The sequence below is a fragment of the Apteryx mantelli genome, chromosome 14 (genome assembly GCF_036417845.1).
Source record: "Apteryx mantelli isolate bAptMan1 chromosome 14, bAptMan1.hap1, whole genome shotgun sequence".
NCBI classification, from domain to species: domain Eukaryota; kingdom Metazoa; phylum Chordata; class Aves; order Apterygiformes; family Apterygidae; genus Apteryx; species Apteryx mantelli.
Genome location: NC_089991.1, coordinates 7,900,469 through 7,920,633, shown reverse-complemented (window position 1 = coordinate 7,920,633; position 20,165 = coordinate 7,900,469). Strand labels below are relative to the sequence as shown.

At 48.5% G+C, this 20,165-nt stretch overlaps 1 protein-coding gene across 2 annotated transcripts in view; it reads right to left on the bottom strand.

Moving 5' to 3' along the window:
• Positions 1-17,079, bottom strand: part of STK10 (serine/threonine kinase 10) — a 61,169-nt gene extending 44,090 nt beyond the window's left edge. For both annotated transcript variants that reach the window (XM_067304999.1, XM_067305001.1), the window contains exons 1-2: positions 16,891-17,079; positions 1,245-1,409 (exon numbers count right to left, since the gene is read on the bottom strand). In XM_067304999.1, coding sequence (XP_067161100.1) covers positions 1,245-1,409; positions 16,891-17,046 — 321 coding nt within the window. In that variant the 5' untranslated portion in view covers positions 17,047-17,079. The remainder of the gene's footprint in view (positions 1-1,244; positions 1,410-16,890) is intronic.
• Positions 17,080-20,165: the final 3,086 nt, after the last annotated feature.

Genomic DNA, 20,165 nt, shown 5'->3' with positions numbered 1-20,165 from the left:
TGAGGAATGAACTAGATGTGGACTGTGTGGACTGTGTCATTCCAGTGACAGCCCAGCGACTCAGTCCTTGTTCTGACCCCAGCCAGGCCCAGCAACAGGCAACGACCTACGGCTCTGAACAGTTCAACTCACACAAGCGCAAATCTCAAAAGCTGAAATTTCTTTTTTGCTCCAGTAGGAATATCCTGAGAGGCCACAAAGGTATCTGAAGCATTAAAAAGAGGAAGGAAAAAAATAACAGAACTGCTGATGGTGCACTTTGACATTTTCATGACTTGCCAATACGCCCTCAATGGCTGCTGAGCCCGCTCAAGTATAGTTACAAGAAGGAGCAAATGAACTGGTTGAAAGAATAGAGAGGAAACAGAAGATGGGTTTGAAAATCCTCATATTTGCCTGACTTCTGATATCCTGACAAAGGTGCATATGCATGCGCACATGCACACGCACAGTTATTTGAGTCTAGCAAGGGGCAAGTATACAAGGGGGGATGCCCTCACCCTCTCCAACCCTCTTCATCCTTCCCAAGGCAGCACACAGGAAGGTTTCTTTCACGCTAACCTTCCTCTGGTGCTAGGGTATTAACAAAGAAAACAGCAGGGGAAAAAAAATTATACCTGCTGGGCTAGGGGAGAGAGATGCACAAACCTGCTGTCCCAGCCTCGGCACGACTAGCCGTTGCAGTAAGCCGCTGGATCGCATTTTTTGTCCCCATGACAAAATGCCCACAAGTTTTCTCTGCGGCCCGTCCTAGGAAAAGGCCTCCACAGACATCGGTTTGTGCAGTTGGTCGGTCCATCGCCCTCTTATTATCTACTCCTGCTGCATAACAGACACTGAACCAAAAATAAGGAATGGATCAAAAAATGGGGTTACCCTCCTATCAGATCTTGTAAAAGAGGCCTGAGTGGGGAAGAGAGGCCCTTACAGGTGCAGCATTTTCCAATTTTATGAGTTCCAAGTGGTGAAAAATCCAACAACTCCAGTTTTCTCTTCACAATGAGGACCTTTAGAGCTTCCCTGGGCTATTTATAAGCAGCTTGATTTAGAAGAGTTTGCGCCCATCAGAGAAAGTAGGAAAAATCTGGGAACTATTGAAGCAGTGAGTAGAGCACAGCTTGTGACTCATTTCTAACTCACACTGACACTTCTAACTGCTCCAGAGGTGCTGCTTTACCATAAATTAGCCATTTCCTCTGCAAAGTGAGAAATGTGCAGCTGTACACACAGCAAGAGGCTCTTACCCAGAGTTTGCCATCCCAGTAAAATGCTCCCAGCAGCTTGACGATGTGTCGATGATCACAGGTTGCCAGTATTTCAATCTCCACCATATAATCCTCCAGTTCATCTTCGCTCTTTGTTTCAATGACTTTGGCAGCTGCTAAAGCACCAGTTTCTTTATTCTTAGCCTGCAAGACAAAAACAGGTTAAGTACAAAGGCAAGGAGAGCTGGGAGCGCAACGTATTTGCACAATTCCTGTTCCTCCAGTTCACGCTCAGCTCTGCTATTACCATACACGGCACCAGTATGGAAAGCTTGCAGCTGCATTTGTGCTTCATAAACCTGCCTGAAACTTTGCATATAGGATGAACACTGTGTAGGGCCCAAAGCATCCTTCTTCCTCCCTCTAGTCTCTAATGCCCACACCAGTCCCCAAAACGGGGAGAAGGAGGCTCTCAGAAAAGGAGACGCATCCTATCGTTTGTAGCATGAAAAAAGATGGAAGCTCAGAAAGCCTCAGACTCCGATAATACTCTAGGTGGTAGCTCGATTTTCCAGAGGTACTGGGCGCACAGAAAATCCAACCAAATTCACAGTACAACTGTGAGTCATCATCACCCCTGGATGTCCCTATGGGCCCCTTCCTCACCAGGCTCTTCACCAAGGCAGTTTTCTGCAACGCGCGAGGGGAGCAGAGGGATCTCCTCCTTGGCTGGCAACGCGGCAGGAGGGGTGACAGGGCACACCACGATTTCCCGGGGCTGCCCAGTGCTCCTGGTGGCCTGCTTTAGCGAACGCCTCGGATCACAGGAGGAAAAACACTACATACGCTCTTCCTGGATGCCCCCTCCATTTTATATCGTCCCTTTAATCAGCTTATTGCAGCCTCTTTCACTAAGTAACTAGAAACCTGTCAAAACCTCTTTGTTCTAGCGGTTAGGAAACTTTTTGTGGCGTCCCGTCTACAAGCTCTAGTGGAAAGTTTATGCCTCCTCGTTCTGTGCCAGCGCGCTCACGCCAGCGGCGCCGCTAGGGCGTTGTAGCATCCTCCTGTCGTGCTACAGTAAACACGTCACATCTGCCCTTAACCACGAGTTGTCCCCTGTCCTCACACCTCCGGCACCCAGTTCGTCTCCCTTGAGCACCAGCGACCAGAAACGGGCTCAGTGTTTCAGATGAGGCTTCAGAAGAGTTGTACAAAACGCTGGCAGTATCATGAGCGACCCTTCTCACCCCAGACTGGATAGTTCTCCCTCTTTTCTTTCCCTCCCCATCCCTCACACCAGAAGAGCGTACGGCTGGGGGAGCAGCGGAGGGAGAAAGGGAGCGAGGCTCTCTCGGAGCTCACCGGCGCTGACGACCGGCAGCGCTCATCACACCGCACGCTGCAGGCTAGGGCCAGCACCGCGGGCTTGCCCGCCCCCGTTTGCCGGAGCCTGCCTCTGCTGTTTGCCCTGCAGAAGCGATCGCAAAACTGCCCACCTAATCCACCGCAGATCAAGCACTTGGGGCAAACTACCACCCCTCGCGTACACGCGCATGTACGTGCACATTTATCCTCGCACGAAACTCTGCTAGCCCTGGCCAAATAGAAGGGATTGTTCAGTGATCAGCTTGGGTTTCACAGGAGGAGGAGGAGGAGGGAAGCGATGAAGGGTGCAAAGGGAACTCAGAGGGCTGTTTGGGACGGACGAGCCGACCTCTTTTCCCCAGCCGCCACCTTTTCCCCAAGCCTAGAGAGAGGCCACCGATAACTGCACAGCGGCCGCTCCGTTTGCAGCTGCCGCACACCAGCAAAAGTCTATTAATGCCGAACCGGAAACGTTTGCAGACTTGCTTGTTTTCTTATCACCTAGCTCCTCTCACGCCCCCATGGCACATGGGGGAAAAAAGGAAGCTGATGAAAGGCTTGGTTAAAAGGCAGCATTTGTAACCACGCAGGGCCGGGCCGTCCTCAGAGCTGGGGCAACGCTGGCTGCGACAGTGTGGGCAACTTCCACAGAGGAGCCCCCAGGGCTGGGCCGGCAGCCAGGAGGGGTCGGCAACCTAGGGCTTGCTGCTCCCGTCCCTCAGCGAGATGCCTCTGCTTCCCCCTCACTGCTCCACGTGCCCTCGTGGCTGCATGCGATGTGTCCAAGGACTGGCGCTCCCAGGACGGGACCGTTTTGGCATTGTCCACCCAGCACCGCGTGCTCGGGTGCTCCAAAACCAGCAGGGACAAGCGTAAGGCAGAGACTGTACAAAGAGCTTCACTATGGGATAAATCATATCCTGGGAAAGGGGATGAGCTGGAGCTGTTGACTCAAGGGCTCAACACCATTCCCAGATGCGCACTGAATCAGCAGACCAAGGGATAGGAGAAATCCCTATCAGCTCACCCACTCTGGTCTCCTGCCAACGCGGGAAAGCTCCTAGCGCATAACTTCAGGCACGTTACCCATGTGCCTTGTATCGTACCTGCTCCTGGTCTGCCTCTTCTGGCTAACCCCACCGGGAAGCGCACCAGCTGGGCCTCCACAGGGGCATTCGGATGCTGCGCGCAGAGGAATGCAGCAGGGAGAAAGTCACATTTTGCGTGCTGTCACTGGTGAAGTGACCAGTTTTGACCTCTCTCACTGCTCTGTATTTTGCAGGTCTGTGCTTGAAAAGCCTGTGCAGGAGCTTACTGTGGGATTAATTCCCAGCGTAAACACTAAGTCCAGCTGAACAGTTTTGTGTAGGTTATATGATAGTGTAACTGTGTACCAAAAAACAGGCTGGAGGGGGGGAGAGGGGAACAAATGAAGGAAAAAACATACAGTGGAGGAAGGAAAAAGAAGGGAAGAGAGAACTGGAAAATGACGCTCTCCTCTCTCTCAGGCAGAAACTCTCAGCTCTCTCCTGGGTTTTGAAGACTTGCTGAATTCACACACTACTTGGCATGGAAGGCTGTGTCTTTACCATAGGGGACAAACCCATTTCCAGCTGGGCTTGCTGCCCAAATGCAAGACAGCAGCTCATGCTGGTTTTAGAAGAAACTAATTTTTTTACTCAGGTTTGTTTCTTAACCAGTTGCCACCAGCTGAGCAGATGTCCAGAGGAGGGCACACAAACTGGGGCAAGGTGCGGGTGGAGAAGGGAGTGGAGCAAGCACAGGGAAAAGAGCAGCGTTTCTAAGAAAGAGTGAGAAGTGCCCCACTGCATTCACCCTGCACTTACAGAGCTGGGAGAGATCCAAGGAGGGGAAGTAAATATTGTACGAAAAGGTGGGGCTTCCCTTTGTGGTCAGCTATCACACACTTCCCACTGACGGGGTTCAGGCCAGCTCAGCCTCTCCAGGCACTCCGGGGCCTTGAAGGCACTTGAAAAATACCCAGAGCGCACCCGAGTCCTCCACTGCAGCATGGCAGAGCTTGGCAGTGAACCATCCTGAGATGAGGTCTGAACCAACCTGCCCTCCTCCCCAAACCTAGGTGGGACCCAAACCAGCAGAGTCATGCTGTCATCTCTCATCCCCTCCTGGGCTTGGTAAATTGTTCGGGGGTGCTCACCCGCACCTAGACACACTGTCCCCATGGTCCACACGTCCATTTAACCCACCTCCTGCCTCACTCCCAGCCAAGACAGACCCATGCTCAGACTCTGGCTGGTTCTTGCCCGCGGGAGGTGCCAGGGTCACCAAGCAGGAATGAGAGCACTGCTTGCTTCCATGTCCTGTTAATGCACTGGAGGCAGAAATAAGCAAAAGCAGGATGCACTGGGAGAGGGCGCAGAGAAGCCAGGCTGCAACTAACTGGTGGTTGCCCCCACCAAGACTTTTCCTAGGCACCAGCAGTGCCAATGCGAGTGCCTGCCATGAGCAGGTGCACTGCTGCACCACGCGCCAGGATGGTGAGCCCCCATGCAACGCCCTGCCTCACTGCTGCTCCCGGCAAGGCTTGTTTTTTGAAGAAGGTCAAGAGATACAAGTGGTATTTTAAAGCTTTTTAGCTACTGTCCGAACGTGCGTCTCCCTTTGGAGGCAGGTAGCTTTCTCTCACTCTAAGCCTTTTGCAGGCTCTGAACGAAGACTTGCCAGACTGCGCCTTGCAAACCAGACTGCAAGCTCCGGGTGGCAGAGCAGAACACAGTCCAATGTTTCATCTGACAGCAACCTGATCTTATTCATTATAACACCTATGACTAGCAGGTGAGTAATCCAGCAACGCCAAGTTATCACTTCCTTTCTAGATATGAGCCTGTTAACAAGCTGCTTCACATTCAGTGCTAATATACATCAGATAGAGTCAATCTACGGGTGGAAGCCCCTCAGAACAAGGGCTGTTTTCTCCTGGACTTATTCAGCCCTAGCAGGGATCTCACATCATCTCCAACTCGAGGCCAGCAGGAAGCAACACAGCACAAACCAGGCAGCCAGTTAGGTCCATGGGGCTTTCAAGTGACTCAAGAGTTATTTTAACTGTTAAAACAGCATCTCTGGGACTTTAAAGAAGTCCCCACAGAATTAGCTGCTGCCTTTCGTCACCACTGTGGACTGTCCTGAATGAGGATGTTTTTTCTGGCCATCTCTGTTTCCTTGTCTGTTCTACTCCCCGACGTGGGGGTCAACCACTTCAGGGACGGAGAGTGTCCCCATGTGTGGTGAGAGGTGGGCTCCTACCACAAAGGGAGAAGAGCTCGGCTGTCCCACGTCCCCTGCCAAGCCAGCACAGGGAAGTCAGGCTGCTCAGTCACACTGGGGGAAGTGAGACCATCATCTCTGAGAAGTCAGCTCAAGATCCGACAAACTCCTGACCCAAGAATACGAGCTTTTGAAACAGCAACAGCAAATTCACGCAGGATGCAAAGAAGATGGTATGGGCATGACACCAGTACTTTCCATGGCCTTGTGATAATGTCACAGCTACAGTTAAGCGCTCTCGCTGCACTTCCCAGAAGGAATCAAAATACCTCACAGCTCTGTTTTACAGTGGGAGAAGCAGAAAGGGGATCTAAAACCATGAGGTCAGCAACAGATTTTGGAAAATAAATCCCTTCCAGCAGGGCCCATTATAGTGTGGAGAAGAGACTGGTTCCCCCCCACAGCTGCCGTTGAGGGGACCAAAACTCATGCAGGTTAAACAACTGATCCCCTAGGAAGTTGTCCATGATCCCACAGAGCCTGAATTCAGCCTTTAAAGTTTCTTCCGTATGAGACTGAGGGAGACGCACCCCCGGACACACAGGACAGGCTGTTGGGTATACTCCTGAACTGAGTTCAGCAACTCACCTTATCAGAAGAACATTGGAAATTCAAGGAGCTTCTGCAGATAGCATGCATGCTAATTTATTCACCTTCCCTTTGCCTTTTTACAGGCTGCTTGTATGACTCCAACCCTGACTCGGAGTTAAAGCCGTGTCGCCAGGCGGCCTCCTTGACAGCATGCTGAATGACAGCTGTCTCTGAGACCGTATCACAGGCCTTCAAGCCAGCCAACCGGCTCCAAAAGCTGCTCGGAGCAAGCCAGATTCACACAGACAGCGTCAGATTTTGGCTCAGTGTGCTCTGCGGTCTTTCTGTAACTGATGTCTGGCAATTTCCCTGAGCTTCTCTGCTTGTATTTTCCTGCATACAACATATTACAACACAGATATTCCTCCAGCAAGGTTTGTGTGAATCCTAAATAGGCCAAATGCTTATGTTGCCATTCCTGGAAGCCTGTTTCAGACAGCTGAGACATCCAGATGATGCTTTAGGGTTTAAAACCCTTTTCTAATTTCTGCTTATCCTTGTGCAATAGATCAGAATCTGCCCCGAGACATTAACACAAAGCAAAGCACAGCCCACTTCTACCTCAAAAAAGCCAAGCCAGCAATTATGCACAAGAAACCTGCATTTCTGAGTGTAACTTGCAGGCCTGGCCGATACCCCTCGCGGCAAGAACACATCACCAGGCTGAGAAAAAGCAGCATCTGCTACTCATCGTCTAAGAACTGCAAGACGGAAGGAAAAGATTGCTACCGAGCTCTCTACAGCTTCACCTCTCTCTTGAGCTTCATTAGGGTCGTGCCCCGCTCTTGCAGCAAGGGAAATTAAAACTTCTCTCATGAGGGCTTATTTCATTGGCCCTTAAATCCCAAACAAAAAGGCAAGACAACGATACAGAGGAAGGAGGAAAACCAAGAAGCACCAAGACAGTACCTCAGGCTGACTCACTAATCCCTTTCATGGGGAGGTTTGTCAGATAGCCACATCATTTCAGATGAAAACTTGCAAAACACATAGTGTCTGAACTACAAACCCAATGTCTTTTGCAAACCCCAGACCAATTACAGGGTCTCCAACACAGCAAAAACCTTGTAGACCATCAGGTCAAAAGAATGCAGAGATGTGAAGAGAGTTTCTATTCCCAGGTAAAATACTCCCAGCTGTGCAACCTTTCAGGAATTCATGGTGTTTCCCAGGCCATCAGTTTTTCCACTGAAATTTGCTGACAGAACAGAAAGAAAAACCCAGGAGGCGAAATCCCAAGAACAGAAACTGTCTGATGCCAGTCTACAACCTATGGCTGGTTGATCTAAAAATGCATCCAGTTCTGCCTTTAAGTTCCTCCACTGCTGAGCATTTTAATACCTTGGATAATTTATTGGACTGTTAATTAGCACTTAAAAAAAAAAAAAAAAAGAGCAGACAGCTGCTAGCATAGTGCCCAGGGTGTGCTGCTGAACTATAGTTAGATTCATACAGCCTTGGCATTTGAAAGCTGAAATGCTGTTATGGCCACTACCAGCCTTTTTGAAAATCAATGTGCTGCCCAGACCAGGGCTGACAGGTCTTCACAGAAGCAGGAATGAAACCTGCATTTCACAAAGGAAAACATATCAAGTAGAAGTTATCCTATAAACTACTTCCAGAAAGCCAGGCCAGGAGCCAAAATTCAGGGTACAAAACAAGAAGGAAAGAGAGGATCTTGCTGAAATCACAGAGAAAGATGGATGGTAAATGTGTCACTACCAAACCTGCTGGGAATACCCAAAGCAGGAAACGTGGGATTACTCCTAGAAGGCAGAGGCAAAAAGAAGCTATTGCTCAGTTTATGGATTTAAGGGATAAAAGGTGTCTGCTCAGGTGACAGAAAAGGCTCTGTTTGGCCTTTGCCTGTGACTCACCCTATGAGCTATTGTAAAATCCAGAGTCTGACAAACGCAGGAACTATTTTAAGTCTTTAAAGAACGTATTACCGGAAGGCTGGATTGTTCAGTCCTTCCTCAGGCAAAACTGACGTTGAAGGAAAAGTAAATATCAAGGTGAGGCAGAAGAACGCTCCAAATGAACTCTCGCTTGTTAGTGACAGAGAACAGTGCTAGCAGTGGAAGAGTTGTGATCGTTGCCACGCATGTTCTCTCTAAGCTTGCTTGCCAGCATGGCCAGCTGCCCACAGTGTCCGCCCAAGCCAAGGGATGATCCTTCTGAAGCTGCTCTGCAACAACGTGTCACCACGTTTTTAGTGTGAGGCTCTGAACTGCTTTTCCCATCCTTCCAAAGCCTTCTCTCCATGCTGAGAGAGCTGATGGTTCAGATATCTCTGAGTTTGAGAATCAAAAGTATTGAGAAAAAACCCTCAGTGCTCTCCTTTCAGTGTATACTGCATTTGGGGGCTGATAATGCTGCCGTTTTTTCCCATACAACACGTTCCCATTGTGTGTCTCTGTATGCAAGCAGCTGCTCGCTTAGTTATTCTCAGGGATAACATAATGATTGATTGCCTTCCAATGAACTCGGCCTGAGCTGTCTGCATCAATAAATGAACACAGGGTAGAGAGGCTCAAATCAGTGTTCATATTATTGTCAAATAATCAATGGGAGCTGGAATTAGTTCCATGTCTGACAAGCCCCCTAGAGCCACTTCAGTTTGTCACGATAAATGAAGCTTTCTTTTTTTCTTTTTTTTGAAATACTGAATTCACCACTTGGTACCACTCAACAGAGCCAGCTCTGACAAACAAGCATGGCCATAGCAGTAAGGTGAGCCCCGCACGGGGACCTCAGCGTGGCGAGCCCTGGGGACATCATGCCCCAGACCCTGGCATGCTCCTAGGAGGTAGCACGGCAGTGAAAACCCTGAGCTCGCGCTGGCAAAGGGAGGAAAGTGCCACACGAACCAAATGGCGTGCAAACTTCCCAGCTCTGAGATCGCATCGCCCTCGTCAGCACGCTGTCCCAGGTGGCTGCGCAAAAGCCACAACATCCTGGGCCCCTGCAGTCAGCGACAAGAAATCTCACGTGCACTCGCCCAGCCCAGATTTAACCCCAACCAGATGCTTGCTCTGACTGCAAGCCAGCAGCACCAAGCCCGCCCTCCCGCAAGGATGCCAGCAGCCCAGGTGCTCAGCCACGCAGAGCTGAGGCCTCCCAGGAGCTCAGCTCTTCACAAGGAGAATTTAATCTGGAGGAGTTATTATTTCAGGTGCAAAACACCTAGTTGGGGAGGTAACTCTGTGCCTCATCCTGCTGACGGGATGGGGTGCCTCCACACCAGGCAACTATTGCCCCAGCTAAATTTCCAAGGGGACAGAGACATTGCACCAAATGCCACAGAGTGGCTGGATTTAGGCTTTACACCGCTTTGGGGAAGAGGACATCTTAGGAAGTCAGATTTGTAGATGTGCACACAGGAAGCTTAGCCTTATCACCGCAGGATGGAATGTAAAACGTTTTCCTCGCGGAAGACTGAGAAAAGAAGAGGAGGTGACAGCTCTTAACTTCTCCCTCATAGATGGCTGTGGCGAGGCAGGTCCTCAGCCCTCACTCCAACCTCAGAGAGGACACAGGTGGCCCCCTTGTCTACAAGTGGGAAAAGCAAGGCATGCATGTAACGAGGCTGGGAACTGGGCCCAAGTCCCCCTCGCAGCTCACACTTGCTTCTACATATCAGACCCCCGAAGCAAAGGGGGCTACGCGAGGTCTAGCGGCTCCTGGTGAATACAGCACGGCGTGCTGAGGTTTGCTCCGTGGACACCAGGTCAGCGAGGGTTGGCCAACTGGCCCCCGGCTTTAATGGGTTGCACCCAACACTGTTGCTCTGGCAACCATGGAAATATGTTTGCAAGGGTTAGGAGGAAGTGGAAGTGGCTTGCAGACAAATTGAAGTGTTAGTAAAAAGGCAGAAACACCTTCCCCTGGTTTTACAGTCTAGGTGCAAGAGAAAGTCACATTGCCAGAGAGTTCAAGCAATGACTAAGGACTTGTTTTCTATGTGGACACACCAAAAAAAGTGTGACCAAAACATGGCAGGAAGCTGCTTGGCACATGCACCTTCTCTTGCCTTAAAAGCTCAACAATGGCCCAGCACCATTTCTCATGGAAGGGGATGGGAGATAGAAAGCCTAAGCAGCAGGACATTTGTCAGGGAGCCAAAAAGATGCTTCCACATGACGCTTCGGACCTTGTACCCAAACACAGCAGCAGAGGCCAGAAGAACAACAAAAAGGCTTCTTTCCTGGTGCACCACACTATAATCCACCTACAGATATTCAGCTGACTTCATGCTACTCAAGTGCGTGAGAAAAGAAAAGAAAATCCATTCAAGGTTTGAAAAGAAAAAAGATCTACATGAATCCAATATCTTCAGCCAACCTACACCTAGTGCTTGGAAACACGAAATGTACTTCAACTCACTGGTCTCCTGTAACAGCACAATGCTCAAAGTTAAGCACTGCTACTCAGATCTTCACTCAGTCAATGCCAGAGCCACAGCTTTTGGGGGGGGGGGGGGAACAATAAATGGAAAAAAAAAAAAGAAAAAAGCCATACAACCACTTCAGAGTTTCCTAGCAACTTTCTGCAACAAGTTTGGTACACAGAGAGCTAGCAGTGGGCTGAGCAGCTGCCATGCCTGAGTGCCAGGAAACAGGGCTCTGATAGGCGATGCTACAGCGTGTGTGTGCGTGTGTGTGTGTGTGTGTGTGTGTACACACGCCTGCGTTGTTCAGCCCTTTCACACTGTACCAGAAATGTGTCAGATCAGCAAGGCCCTTGTAGAAAAAGGGATCCGTCCTTTGCTTTGCTCCTCTGCTACAAATAACTGCTGGTGTGCTAGCTTGGGCATTGCTTCTGCTCTGTAACACAGGTCTTCTTGGAAAGCTTCCACAGAGGACATCTCAGCAGCATTGCTTGTGCCTGCTTGCAACTGTCAAGCAAGAAATTCAGGGCAGAGATGTTAGCAGCTCCAAGATGCTAACACATGCAAGTGCTGGGGTCCACCAACGTCTGCTGGCTTTGCCAAGTGCACAACTTCCTTCACTGCTTCTCCTGCCTACCAAAATACCACACACACTTTTCAGTTGGTTAAAAAAGAACATGACCCATAAGCATGAGAGCACAGGTTGATGTCAGGGAATTGCACAAGAAGGGAAAATGGCATGAAGGTTTCCATGTGTTTAATGGGAAGAGCATTATGTTTTGAAGAACACAGGTATGCAGGGAGGTGTGGTGCTTTTCTGTAGCTAAGTCAGTTTACTCAGCTCCGAGCAGCAGTCATGCCATCAGTATGCTCTTCAAAAATGGCACACTCCCCCTCCTAACCCCATGTGCCCATGGGAACTCGAGGCAGCATGCACAGACACTGCTTCTGAAGCCAATTTCATTTTCCTCTCTTCTACTGAGAGCAAAGCAGGCCCTGGAAACCAAGGTGACACTAAAGACCAACTAGAGAACCAGATGTTCATGAGACAGAGTCATGAGACTTTCTGGGCAGGGATTTTTCTAAGGCACAATGACTGTCACGTGCTTGAGCATCCTAGGGTGAAAGACTAGAAGCCTTCATCTAAGCTTTCTCTTCTCACAGCTACCCACAGCAAGCAGCACCGCCGAGCTCTTGACCACAAAACAGAAGTCATTGCCAAAATACTTACGCCATGGAGAGCTGGCCCCCATCCCCTCACACCCAGGGCTCTGCACGGTTCAGGATAAGGTTCTCTTAGACTTCAGCAGGGCCAGAGCATCATTCATTTCAGTTTAAAGTTAACATTATTTTTAAACTTAAAGTTCACTCAGAACCAATATTGTTTGGCCCTTGCTCTATCAGTAAAGGAGTATTGTCTTCCCATTCCTCTTCTTTCTCCCTTTGCACCATTTTAAGAAAACCCTTTAGCTATCCTAAGGCAAAAGGCCAAGATTTGATCTTACCATTTCGGCATGCCTTGTGGGCACAGTTGCAATCAAAGTTTCTGCTGTTGTTGTCATTTAAAAAAAAAGTGAACCCAGGGGATTAACATCTTTTCACAGGATTTGCATGTTAAATCCCTAATGAGTCAAACTGACAAGAACTGAGCCCAAGTCGCTTAAAAAATATTTATTTATATATGTGTATATTTGCACAAAACACAGTGGGGTAACTTTAGTTAGTGAGCAAAGAGAGGTCTGGGAATGACAGGAAAGCTTGTGGCGTCTAATGAGCCCACTGCTGTGAAAGCCAGGCTTATAAGGCAGCTGTACAGCACCTTAACAATTAGTCTATTATTATCCAAATTTCAGAACAGACCATTTACACTCTGTAGCATGCTCATTATTAGGCACTAACACCACCGTAATAGATCAGGTACCCAGAATAGAATTTTTAAGCTATATCTACAGAAGGAAGGAGGAAAACAACATAAAAGGCATATTTATGAATTGGGGTGGCACAGGGCTCAGTGTTATCTGTACAGAACCCTTCACTGAGCGCTGTCGGAAGGGGAATTCAAATGAACAAGTTCTGTTTTCTGCAACGCTGGCAGTTGCGGGCAGCAGCGCAGCCCACGCTCCCGACGGGGCCGCGCTGTCCCCACCCTGCTGCAAGGCAGCGTTATCAGGGAGCCAACGTCCTCATCGGCACACACTGGAAAGCAGAGATAGCGCTTCGCGAGAGGCATGAGCACAGCAAAACAATCCCACGGTTAGAAACGCGGCAAGCGTAAGGGATTCCTCCAGCAGAGCCCGCGCTGCTTGTAAGACTCAAGCCCTTTCCCTGGGAGCTCATAAATTCTTAATGCTCAGCACAACACCGATGCATCTAGTCCTGCCCATGCTAACGCAACTACCTGCAGCAGTCAATACTACACCCCTCCACCTAATGGGTTTTGCAGGACAGAGCTGTGATTCAGCAGCTCGAAGTATTCAGTCGAAACCCCGCGGTAGCCTGCGCTGCTGACTTAAGTTATAGCACACTGGAGGTCCTGGGTTTCACACAGTTTTGTCCCAGCAGAGTGGCTTGCAGCAGTCCTGCTCCAGCCCTCCCTCTGTGCACGCACCAGTCAAGACGGACTTTGAGCCAATAAAGTCACAGCCATGCATTTTATAAATTGTATCTTACATATTTCTCAAGGAAAAATAATGTGACTTTTAAGGCTGTTTGGAAAGGCTCAGACCTAGGGACACTGCAGGCTCCGCAGGCTAATGCACACCAATTACTGCTCCTAACTGCAGGCCTAAAGACTGATTTAAGACTGCTGATTTCAGGAACTTTGGATGAGGTTGGTAACAAAGTTTATTTGGCATGCAGTGTGTTGCTATCTCTGCGTTGTTACCACTTCCTTATGACACAGTACCCGCCAGAGTTACCAGAAACAAGAGATTAATAGAATGAAAGCTAGAAAGAAACAGTTTCACCCCACCCCCTTCCAACTTTTCAGCTTCATTACCCTCTGCAACAAGTTTCACTGTTTCCTCATCTGTCAGGTCCTCTTTTGCTGAAAAAGAGAGTCTTTACAAAAAAATAGGGAAATCCCAGTAGCTTTCACCAGCTGCAGGTTTCTTCAAATCTATTGTATGCATTTGGGCTCCACTACAGATTAGATTATTTTTAATTAATATATATTTAAATCAAGCCTGTCCTACTTTTGTAAACATTGTGTTAAACCAGTTCAAATTTGTTCAGCTGAGTTCATGGGGAGTCCAAGAAACAGATCACTGACAATGTTTTGCAGCCCAGTAACACTCACCAATAAAACCATTACATAGCTGAGCTGTCCTTCCTCCTGCTCAAACCTCATACTAGAAAAACAAAACCTACTAAAATGAATCTGTTTTTTTTTTTCTTCTATCAAAACCTAAATTTCTCCCAAGTTGGACCTCACTGGTTAGGTTTCAGACTCCTCAACGTACTAATCCCATCCTTATGCACTGCTCAGAGACCACAGGCTCTTACAAGCCAGTACAGCATATGGTACATAGGGCAGGCCGTAAGCACAGGCTGATTATATCATATCCCCATGCTTCTGTGTGTGGAAAGGGGGTGGGAGATGTGCAGGAACTTCATTCAAACATCCTGAAATACTCACAACCATACAAAGACTCTGACTTGCTAAAAACAATCACTTTAGTTTGGAGAGCAAATTGACTTTTAAGCGACTTCAAGAAAATGATTAAAATAGTTCGTTGTATCTTGATCAGCTATATTTTTCCCTGTGCACAGGCAGGGTTTGTTTGCCTTCCTCCCTCTTCTTCCCCCCCCCCCCCCTTTCTTGTTTTGGCAGCTGAGTAGAACAATATGGCAAGACTATTATTTCACATCACTGTACTATGTACATCATCACCCAGCGTAGTCGCTGGCTCCAGAGTTAGAAGGACTGAGGAAGACAATATGCAAGTCAAGTCTTAGCATGCCAGAAAACTACTTATCTGCAATTATGCTACTGGCTATTATCCAAAATAAGATTTTATAGTATGTGGCACCCAAACTAATTTGCTATTCTTAAACAAACAAACAAAATCTTGCACAAGAACTCTTCAAAACCCAAGCATTCACATTCCCCAGTCAGGATGGAGGGCAGGCAGAGAGGAGATCCAAAGGAGATGGAGAATAAAAACTCTACCACCTAAGAAGAATAATATAACCCTTTGATTCTTGCCACAATGTTAACCCCCACCCTCAAGAACAACTATGTTAAAACATCGCAAAAGCAGACAGTTGTCTAAGTGTGTTACTTGTAGGCAGAGTGAACTTCTGGTTATCACCATGCAGTCTGCACTGTGTTCTCATTTGGGCAGAAATGTGGCTCAAAGGAGATGGACTTACTTGGAGATGAGGAGATATTATTTGACAGGCTGATGTCCTCAGCCTATAATAAATAAAGTTACTGTGATAACTTTATATATTGGTGTGAGACTTGAGTGAATGCAAAGGTATTCAGGTATGACAATGGCCTTAAAAAAAAAACCCTACTTTTAAAGCAGTTCTATTCTGCGAGGTTATCAGTTTTGCATATACTATGCATTAAAATATATAACATTTAAAGGAGTTGTTCTTGTAAGTTATCATTTGTCTCAGAAGCCTATTATCTTATTTTACAATGTTGTCCTCATTCCTATCATTGCATGAGCAACTTAAGCAAATACAAGCAAGCAACTACCCAGAAGAGTGAACGTTACCATATACAAACTCGTTTCCAATGCACAGCACCAACTAAATTGGTAACAGAAGCACTGATTGCTACCAGTGTTATTTTTAGAAAGACAAATGTATCAGAGATTTACATATGATTTTTAGAAATTGCACTTTATTAGAAGAAAAGATCTTTCACCAGAGATTTCCACTCAATGGATACTTAGAAACACTAAAAATCAGATTCTATCACACAGCTTGATGTAGACAAAACAAGACAACGCATCCCAGCCGTTGTGATAAAACACCTCAGTCCTGACCTGCCGACATCCAGCTCTCTTCCCAACCGTCTCTTTAGTGACTATTTCCTTCTCAGTTCTGAGGTGGCAATAATCTGTTAAATGATCTAACGAGACCATCAAAAAACAACTGCCAAGCAAGCTACTTCACAGCTCTCCGCTTCCAAATTCTTTTTTGAATGCAGGTCTCCAAAGAAGGCTGGGTCACCAACCGACGCCTCCAGCTAGTCCCAACCAAAAAAGTCTCCTGACTGTCGGAGCTGTTGTACAGAGGAGCACTTTAGAGCCAGTAACAGGCGAGAACGCTGTTGATTTGGAGTGCAAAGTACAGCTGAGTATTTGGCCTTAAAACCCTCGACCCGTTAACATAAAGGTTAAACATTCATAGCACTGGACATGTCCCCACTGGAAAGAAGCAGGGCTCCTCCGCTCGCCTTGAGCTTCCTGCCTGCAAGGACCGCAGGAATACAAATAATGTCACCCCGGAGGCTCGCAAAACTTGGAGGCAGCCTCGAGGCTGCTGACTTCCAAGAAATCTCCCTCCATTCATTGCACCGACAGGTTTGGCAGGGAACACCTCATCGCCTTACAAAAGCATCGCTCTGAAAGCAGTTGATTTAAGACAAAAATAAGAATGCTTCTCTCTCTGCTCGCCCCTAACCCAGTTAAAGCTTTGACTCGCCGTCCTTGCTCTCACCCGAGGAAGGCACAATGCTTAGCTTCTCTTTGGTTTCCAGTCACGGTAGCTAATGGGATGTGCGGAGCCAAGCCAAGGTCCCACAAGGATTTCTCCTCTAACGCTGCAGACAGCTTTCGCGCTTGTTCCGCGAGCGCGGAGACCCGACGGCAAACACCCCGCAGCGGCCCCGGGGCAGCGGCGAGCCGGAGCCCTGCGCGCCCGGGGCTGCTCGGCGCGGGGGCCGCAGGTGCTGAGTCCCGCGCCGGGCACGGCGGCACCGCCCGGCCCCCGCCGCGCTCCGTGCCGGGCTCCGCTCCGCGCCGCGCAGCCGCCGCGGCCCCGGGAGCAGGGCGCGGATCCGCCACCCACCTTGTACACCTTGCCGAAGGCCCCGTCGCCCAGCTCCCCCACGACCTCCCACACGTCGCTGGGGTCCAGGTCGCGGCGGACGTGCTCGTACTCCTTGGAGCGCCGCTTCTCGAAGGTGGAGAGGCGCAGGATGCGGCGGAAATTGGCGAAAGCCATGCCGCGGCGGGGCGCGGGGCCGGCCGAGCCCGCGGCGCGGAGCAGGCGCGCCCGGCAGCGCCGCGCAGCCCCGGCGGCAGCCGCGTCCCCTCGCCCTGCCCCGGGGGAGGACGGAGCCGCTGCGCGCCCGGGGAGCGGCGAGGCGGGGAGCGGGGCCGCCTCCAGCCGCGCACATGGAGCCGGCGCCGCTCCACCTGCTGGCCTCGCTGCCGCCGCCCCGCGCCCGCCCCGCTCCGCTCGGCTTGGCTCGGCTTAGCCCAGGCACGGCATCCGAGGCCGGTGCTATAAACACACGCAAAATTAAGGATCCGGGGAAGGAAAGCTCTGGAACACGCCAGCGGCTGCTATCGCCTTCCCGCCTGCGCAGCCAGGCCTCGGCCGGCGTAAGGAGCGCGGCATCGCCGGGCGTACGCGCCTCCTGGGCCGCTGCGCTGCTGGCGGTCGAGCGAAGAGGCGGTTATCTGAGTGTTAAAACATAAGCCTAAAACTGCCTTGGCAGCAGAAAGACGTTTCCTTCTTCGCCCAGTTCATCTCATGTAAAAATAGCCAAATACAAATATTTTTAAAACTCCCAGTAATGGGAATTTGAGGGTATCAGAACTATGGGTGAAGAATTTGAAGATGTGACCCAACTGCTGCCAAGTCTTAAGGTTCACAGCCTCTGAATGGCAAAACTTCACATCCAGCTTGAAATGAAGTATTAAATGGGGACATCTAGGGGAAATACTCGATGGTGCAGCCACGCTCAACAATTTCTCTGCTTTAATGCAGAGCTTAGTGTTAAATGGCTGTGCAGGCAAGCCTCACCGACAGAAACACAATTCACACCAGCACATGTGTTTTGCCTGTTTACATTTCCCTCAACCCGATTAACTAGCCTAGGAGCGCTGGCTGCAGGGTGGAGGTAAGGGAGGTGCTTTTTCACACTCCATCCTGATGTGTAATGTTGGCAAAACACAGCATAGGCTCTCGGTCTGAGAACATCTGGGCTCGGTGGTGATTTCTCATTACTTCCCTGATATATTATACCCTAGAGCGGGGGGCCGATCATCGCCTCTCACCGTCTTTGCTGTTAGGAATAACTGGATTTATACTGGTGCGATCAGCCCTAGCATTTCTTTTGGGAGTCTCCCGACACTGATGCTTGAAACACTATTTAAATAAACTGCAGCTCCTGGAAAATTGTGGTTGTATAAGAATTTCAGCTGCATTTTTTTTCGAAGTAAGTTTTTATCCCCCTATTTCTTCCCTTCTCCCCACTGAGTTGTAGGAAAAACAAGGTGAAAATGTGATCCAAGTATATCTTTGAAACAGAAAGAAACTGAAAATAATTGAGCACTTTTTCCACCTAACTTCATGGATTTTGGATCTCAAATAACGTGAGGATTTGGCAGTTGGGAGCAGGCTTGCTGCCAGGGCTAGACCAGGTCAGCCATCAGTCTGTCTAGCTAAGTCTTGAAAATCTCCCAGGATGGAGCATATATCACTTCCCTGGGTAACTGGTTTCAGAGAACGCAATCCTCCTTGGCGAAATTTTTTCCCAATGTCCAGGTGAACCTCCCAAGCGGCTCTTTGTGGTCATTGCCCTTGTTCTGTCATCCAGCAACCTGGTAAGTGATTGACTCCGTCATCTTTGTAATTGCCCTTACAATAGGTACGGGCAAGTTTGGGGGATATCTGTCCCTATCAGGTGTTGTAAAGATCCAGAAGTCAAGATACACCCCATGCCAAAGGGCTTGCAATGTAGGCAGATGCCCTGTAGCCTACCTGAGGGTAGGCCAGTCAGGTCAAATCAGACAGATGATTTCTCTTGGCATAAATTTTGCCAAACTGAAGTTACCCCTTCAGAAGTTTTTGAGCAACTCTGATTCAGCAGAGCATTTTGAGGGCTGTGGAATTTTAATCCGGTGCTTGTTGCCCTCTGACCAGGTTTGCTATCTCCTGGCTGCATAGCCAAGAGAAGTCGGACATATTTAAATCCTTTCTCCCAACCCATTTCTCACAGAAAGCTTGCAAACATCAAACCATCTCAGCAAACAGGTTAATCTATCTCATCTACACATGCACTACTACTTCTTACTGTTTTTCCAAATGGAAATGAATAAAAGAAAGAGATTATAAACTTCAAAAACACAAAAAACTTTGGAAATCTTCCCCAGCCTTATGGAAGGAGACCTCATCCTATAGACAGAGTGTCCTGAGTATTACCATTGCATTAAACACAGCTACTCAGAGCACAGTCCTCAGCAGCGTCAGCAGAACCGAACTCTTGATTAGCATTACGACTAAAGGAGAAGAAACTGCTAACTTGACTGCTAGACTAGGGACAGCCCTGGGTTTAAAATGTTTAAAATTTAAAATACAGAGCGTCTTTGTACCAAAGTAGGCCAGTGGCATGTATGATTTTATTATTATTATTGTTATTATTATTCCTGGTGCGGTTATAGGGGTCAGGAATAGAGAACACTTTCTCTGGTTATTGCTGTGCTGGATTGGAAGAGGAACAGATGATAAACACTTTATATAAATTTGATAAGAGTGGTTCATCTCCCTAACAGCTAACTTGAACAAAAAATTGGGCTTTTGAAAGCAGCCATCTCTGGGCTACAGCTCACAGACATGTTGCACCTGAGACTGTCAGACACTGGAAATTTAAAAAGTTAAAAACACTGTTAAGAGGAAAAATAAAACACTGCATTAGCTGCTGTGTAGGACTTCTTCAGCATGGACCAAACTTTGGGGAAACACTTGTCTAAGGCTATAAGACTTTCATTATAGTCATCTGCTTTGGTAGCTTTCTAAAGTAAATTCTTAAATGTGTGTTTTCTTGCACATTTAAAATCAGATTTAATGCTCTTGAGGGCATTTACAAAAAAATGTGCTATAAGAATAATTTCTGTCACTTGATTGTGATACGTATTATCCTTGAATGCTGAATGGTAGGGGAGTGTTTGCCTCCACATTAGAAGGGAATTTTTGAAAAATGTGGAAGAAACACGAAAGAAGTGTGGGAGGAGAAGAGACGATCGTATTCTGGTTCTAGGGTAGAATTCCCCCGCTGTGACGTGTCAGGGCCTCGGCGCTAATTCTGTTTAGGTGGCTGTCCACAGTTACCCAAG